Source organism: Salvelinus sp. IW2-2015, linkage group LG15, assembly GCF_002910315.2.
Source record: "Salvelinus sp. IW2-2015 linkage group LG15, ASM291031v2, whole genome shotgun sequence".
NCBI lineage: Eukaryota > Metazoa > Chordata > Actinopteri > Salmoniformes > Salmonidae > Salvelinus > Salvelinus sp. IW2-2015.
In genome coordinates, this window is record NC_036855.1 from 11653305 (window position 1) to 11660351 (window position 7047).

Consider the following 7047-nt stretch of genomic DNA (forward strand, 5'->3'; position numbering starts at 1 on the left):
TGTGTGTGTGTGTGTGTGTGTGTGTGTGTGTGTGTGTGTGTGTGTGTGTGTGTGTGTGTGTGTGTGTGTGTGTGTGTGTGTGTGTGTGTGTGTGTGTGTGTGTGTGTTGTGGTGGAGTGTGTGTGTGTGTGTGTGTGTGTGTGTGTGTGTGTGTGTGTGTGTGTGCTGTGGGGGTTGTGTGTGTTCAGTCCCTCACACTGAAAACGCTACTCCATAACATTCAGAATAAAATAATCCCACCCCTGCCAAACCCACCCATCACCCCTGCCAAACCCACCCATCACTCCCACCCCTGACCCACAGCATCGCTTGAGAAAACACAAAAGCCCCAATGTTTCATTGCCATGAAACGGCATGCAAAGATAACATAACGACAATAGGCTAATAGTAATATAAGAGTAATAGTAATAATAATAACAATAATAATAATAATAATAGTAATAGTAATAAAATTCAAATAATCTTACAATACAGTAGTAAATGCTTTCCAGATATTATTGCTACAGTACCTTACAGTGTTGATTTGTCACTCAGATGACCAACCCCGTCCCCCAAACCCAACCCCCCGATTCACAGTCTAGAAATGGAAAATAAAAACAAAGTGGGTTTGAATTCACTGTCCTATAGGCGTGGAATGGTTGGGCGCCAGCTTAGTTATGGTCTTCCTTCATTGTAACACAAGCAGCATATCTAGAACAGGGGTGGTTTTATTAATGCACCTGAAAATGTTATTTTCAGGACATTATTAAAGGAATTTCTGGGACTATTGTAGATAATGGCTCTCCCCATTATATGGACCCGGACAGTGAATCTTTCCCACACACACACACACACCTTGTCTGGGTAGGTTCCTTCGCTGGGAGCCACCAGCATATTTATCTCTCCCAAAAACGCTTACATTTTTCAAAAATGTAAAAATGTTATTTTCATGCAAAGACAGAAAAATTGTTGCTCCCTGAGAGAGATGCTGTGTCGTGCATCGAAATGCAAGTGATTGTCTTTAACGAGCAACTGACCTCTGACCTATGAGGGGAGAGGGATGGGAACTACTTTTGGGCCGGGGGGGTGTATGGAATGGGGGGTTGGGAGCTATGACTAGAAGCTCATCCTTTGTATACAGAGGATGACAGGACAACATAGTGTTCACTGCATATGGGAAAGGGTGGGGGGGTAATGCATATGGGAAGTGGAGGAAAATGTCTCAGGTCATACTGTTCTGTACACTGGCACTGGCTAGCATCTATTCTCCACTAAAAGCTCAGAGGGATTTGGCAACTGTGCGAAACACGTAAACGTGTCTATTATAACATCGAAGGAAATCCTCGAAGATCTTCAGCATTAACATTTAAAAAGCATTTGAAAAACATTCTAAACTGTTCATAAATTAAACAAAACAGGAAGTGATTGTCTATCATAGCTTACTATAAAGATTATACAATGTATTGCAACTTTAAGTGGCAAACGTTTCAGTGAAGAATATCCATTACCCCTAGAATAAGCAGTGCAAGATCTACAGTCCCAGAGAGCACTCTGTAATGTGGAATAGGTTTCAAGTGTAAATTTTAATCTGAAAGATGAAACGTCTGAATATTGTCAGTAGAGTGGCGCAGCGGTCTAAGGCACTGCATCTCAGTGCTAGAGGCGTCACTACAGACCCTACAATCCTCAAAAGATTTTACAGCTGCACCATCGAGAGCATCAATGCCTGGTATGGCAACTGCTCGGTCTCTGTCCGCAAGGCACTACAGAGGGTAGTGCGTACGGCCCAGTACATCACCGGGGCCAAGCTTCCTGCCATCCAGGACCTCTATACCAGGCGGTGTCAGAGGAAAGCCCTAAAAATGGTCAAAGACTCCAGCCACCCTAGTCATAGACTGTTCTCTCTGCTACCGCACGGCAAGCGGTATCGGAGCGCCAAGTCTAGGTCCAAGAGGCTTCTAAACAGCTTCTACCCCCAAGCCATAAGACTCCTGAACAGCTAATTAAATGGCTACCCAGACTATTTATTACCTATGCATAGCCCCTTTAACAACCCTACCTGCATGTACATAATTATCTCAATTACCTTTTTTCTTAATTACATTTTTGGGGTATTTTCTTAAAACTGCATCGTTAGTTAAGGGCTTGTAAGTAAGCATTTCACTGTAAGGTCTACACCTGTTGTATTCGGCGCATGTGACAAATACAATTTGATTTGATTTGGTTCGATTACAGGCTGTATCACAACCAGCCGTGATTGGGAGTCCCATAGGGCGGCGCACAATTGGCCCAGCATCGTCCGGGTTAGGGTTTGGCCGGGGTAGGCCGTCATTGTAAATACGAATTTGTTCTTAACTGACTTGCAGAGTTAAACAAAATAATTGACATATTGGCATACCCACTTTAGCTAATCATGACTACCCCCTGTGCTTAACCATTCTAGAATGATGAGGCTGAGGAGAGAAATGCAAGAATAAGGATCACGCAGTGTGAAACTTAATTTATATCGAGAGAGAGCGAGCGAGAGAGAGTCCTTTATTTAAGCATCCCAGTGATTAGCATGGGTGTAGATTGTGCCAAATGTGACTGGGGGGGATGAGGGGATGTAGAGAGGAAGAGGTTCATGAAGTGACTTAGTTTCTTATTCACTGACTAGGTATTGTATGCCCTCATGAAAAGACACTAAGACGAACACACTAGTGTTGTGGGGGGTTTAGGGGGGCTGGGGGGAGAGGTCCTCCTACTAATCTCTCATTTGATCTGATTGTTCAATAGCAGTCCAACTTCGATGGACAGAGTTATTGCAGCGACAAAAAATGATTGACAGGATGGCAGTCTGACAAAATCTTTTTTTTCACGCAAAATATAATATTTATATACATATCTTCACCTTGAAAAGTAGCCATAATTGTTTAAATCCTTCTTTTACAGTTTGATAGTTCCGAACTGAAAGATGCAATACCCTCTTCACGTATCAACAGAGCCCAGACAAGGCTTTCTCGACATACCAAAATTACCTCCCAGGTTTACCCCAATATTCTTTAACAAGTCTCTTTTTAACTTTACAAATTCTGTACACATGAAACTATCAAATAACAAAACAAACAAGGTATCAGCCACATAGGGCTGCTACAGTTTTAAATGAAGACTAAAATATTAACAGAAGATGTAATACTGGAATCCGTTCTTCACTACATAATATCTACAATAGCTTTTCTGAATCACACGAATCCCTCCCCCATCTTCAATATCACAATTTCATGTAAAAAAAACAACAAAGATAAACAAATTGACTTACCCAGTTAAAAGACAGCTTAAATTAGCTAGTTAAAGTCTGTACATTTCTGGTCAGTTCTGAAGAGCCCCGTGGTCATGGGTGCATTATATACATTCTTTAGACTGTATCGGTGAACAGGGTTGGATAAGTGCTGGACATTCCTAGTGTTTGCGGCTGTAAGTGTCTGGATGGTCCGGGCCTGGTGTCCGGGCTGCTTTGCCGTAGCGTTAATGATGCGTCCGCGGTCACGTTGTGGTCCACTTTCTGAGGTTGGACCATAGGAAGTCACTTGGGCATGGTGATCGCTGCATTGGGGTCGGGATTGAACAGCTCCTTGTAGAGCGGGGGGAAGAGCACGTTCACCGTCTCGGGGTGAAGCTGCTGGAAGGCCTGCAGCTCCTCGGTGTGGAGAGTACACACGGCCGACAGCATGGGTATCCGACCAATCAGCTACAGAGGACACAGAGGGGTCAGAGGTCAGGGGTGATGGGTCAAGAAGTCCAGGCACTGGACCTAATTCCCTAATTAAAGTCCCTAATTAAAGTCTCAGTCTGTACATGAAAACTGCAGCTAAAGTGAAAAGGGTTGTTTGAAATACACTGCCATCGAACAGTGCCTAGGTGTGACGCCCTTTGATGCCAATGTGAAGCCCCACAACAGCTGTACTGTATGAGGCGCGGTGATGCACCCTACCTTAGCCAGCGCGTCCTCGTCCATGTGGTTCTTCTGCATGATGTGCTGCAGCGCAAAGTAGATCTTCTCCTGGAGCTTTTGCACCTTCCTGGGTTCCATCAGCCATGGACGGTCTGACAGAGGAACAAACACCAACATCACATGTCAGTCACTGTGTCTGTCTTACTTATAATAAAGACAGCTTCACTAATGCAGCACATGTCAATCACTGTGTTGACAGCAGCATTCTCCATCCAGGCAGTGCCTCAGTAAGGTCTGCCTGTAGGTGGCAGCAGAAGGTAACTGGCTGTGAGTAGTCTGTACTAACCTGTGGAGATGAGCACTGCTGCGGAGAACAGAGCGATCTCCTCCTCAGTGAGCTGCAGAGAGCACAGACTCTTGGCAAAGTCAAACACAGCGTTGACCAGGTCGTCACAGCCTGTGAGAGTTAATAACGAGGCAGTCAATATAGAATAACATGCTGTAGTCTCATAGTTATGTTGTAGTCTCAGTTCTGCTGTAGTCTCATAGTTATACTGTAGTCTCATAGTTATGTTGTAGTCTCAGTTCTGCTGTAGTCTCATAGTTCTACTGTAGTCTCATATTTCTACTGTAGTCTCATAGTTATGCTGTAGTCTCATAGTTCTACTGTAGTCTCATAGTTCTGCTGTAGTCTCATAGTTCTGCTGTAGTCTCATAGTTCTGCTGTAGTCTCAGTTCTGCTGTAGTCTCATAGTTATGTTGTAGTCTCATAGTTATACTGTAGTCTCATAGTTCTACTGTAGTCTCATAGTTATAGATACTATGAGAATACCAGTAGACTATGAGACTAAGTATAACTATGAGCACACAGTATAACATGTACTAACAGCTAACTAGAGACTACAGTAGAACTATGAGACTAAGAAGACAGACTACAGAACAGAGCTACAGTATAACTATGAGACTACGAGATATGAGACTATAGAGAATAGAACAAGCATAACTATGAGAAACTACGAGTATGAATGAGACACAGAAAACTATGAGACTAGTACTATGAGATAGAAACGAACTATGAGATACAGTAGTAACTATGAGACTACAGTACTAACTATGAAGAAACAGACATAACTATGGAGACTACAGTAACTATGAGACTACGAGCAGTAGACTATGAGACTACAGTAGAACTATGAGACCTACAGATAACTATGAGACTACAGCATACTATGAGACTACAGCAGACTATGAGACTACAGTAAGATATGAGACTACAGTAAACTATGAGACTAACAGTAGAACTAATGAAAGAACGCATAACTATGAGACTACAGATAATATGAGACTACAGCATAACGCTATGAGACTACAGCATATAACTATGAGAGATACTAGAGTAAGCATACTATGAGACTACAGTAGAAACTATGACAGTACGAACACATTAGACTGTATCTAAGCATAGAGTACAGCAAAACTAATGAGACTACAACAATAACTATGAGACTAAACATAACTATGAGAACTTCAACATAACTATGAAGACTACAGTACTACGCTATGAGACTACAACATAACTATGAGACTAAACATAACTATGAGACTAGCAATAGACTATGAGACTACAGTATAACTATGAGACTACAGTATACTATGAGACGTACGTATTAATATGAGACTAAGCAGAACTGAGACTGACAGTATAATATGGAGACTAACAGCAATAACTATGAGACTACAGTAGAATATATGTAGACTACAGTAGAAAACTTGAGACTAAGTAGAATATGACTGAGACTAAGCCACACATAACTATGAGACTACAGTAGATATATCTACATGATGAGATATCACATAACTATGAGACTACAGTAATAACTATGAGACTACAGTATAAACTATGAGACTAACAGTATAACTTGAGACTACAGTAGAACTATGAACTACAGTAGAACTTGAGACTACAGTATAACTATGAGACTACAGTAGAAACTATGAAGACTACAGTATAACTATGAGACTACAGTATAACTAAGAGACTACAGCATAACTATGAGACTACAGTATAACTATGAGACTACAGCAGAACTAAACTCAGTAGAACTATGAGAAGAAGCATAATATGAGACTACAGTATAACTATGAGAACTACAGTATAACTATGAGACCTACTGTACAGAACTATGAGACTACAAGTATAACTATGAGACTACAACATAACTATGAGACTACAGCAGAACTGAGAATACATGAGAACTGATGAGACTACAGCAGAACGATGAGACTACAGTAGAACACTATGAGACTAACATAACTATGAGACTACAGTAGAACTATGAGACTACAGTAGAAACTAGTGAGACATACAACATGACATAGAACTAACAGTATACTATGAGACTACAGATAATAACTATGAACTACAGTATAAACTATGAGACTAACGAACATAACTATGAGACTCAGGCATAACTATGAGACTACAGTATAAGAACTCAATACGAGACTAGCAAAACTAGAGACTACAAACAAAACTATGAGACTCAACATAAACTATGGGAGACTACAACATAACTATGAGACTACAGTATACTATGAAGACTACAACATATATGAGACTACAGTATAACTATGAGACTACAGTATAACTATGCGAGCTACAGCATAACTTATGAGACTACAGTATACTATGAGACTACAGCAGAACTGTGAGACTATTAGTATAAGACTATTGAGACTATACAGTAGACTATGAGACTAATACAGTAGAACTATGAGACTACAGTAGAAACTATGAGACTACAGCAGAACTGAGACTACAGTATAACTATGAGACACAGCATAACTATGAGACTACATAGAACTATGAGACTACAGTAGAACTTGATGAGAACAGTATAACTATGAGACTACAGTAGAATGATGAATATACAGTAAGCTATGAGACTTACAGTAGAACTATGAGACTACAGTATCTGGCCTATAGACTGACTCAGTGAGACTAACTTATGAGACCCTACAACATAAACTATGAGACTACAACATAACTACTGAGACTACCAGTAAATATGAGACTACAGTATAATATGAGGACTACACATAACTATAGCTACAGACATACATATGAACTACAAGGT

At 40.8% G+C, this 7047-nt stretch overlaps 1 protein-coding gene across 1 annotated transcript in view; it reads right to left on the bottom strand.

The window, feature by feature from the left end:
* Positions 1 to 289: 289 nt before the first annotated feature.
* Positions 290 to 7047, bottom strand: part of LOC111973976 (nuclear receptor ROR-beta-like) — a 48230-nt gene continuing 41472 nt past the window's right edge. Inside the window, exons 11-13 of the mRNA XM_070446869.1 lie at positions 4257 to 4367; positions 3950 to 4062; positions 290 to 3706 (exon numbers count right to left, since the gene is read on the bottom strand). Coding sequence (XP_070302970.1) covers positions 3542 to 3706; positions 3950 to 4062; positions 4257 to 4367 — 389 coding nt within the window. The 3' untranslated portion in view covers positions 290 to 3541. The remainder of the gene's footprint in view (positions 3707 to 3949; positions 4063 to 4256; positions 4368 to 7047) is intronic.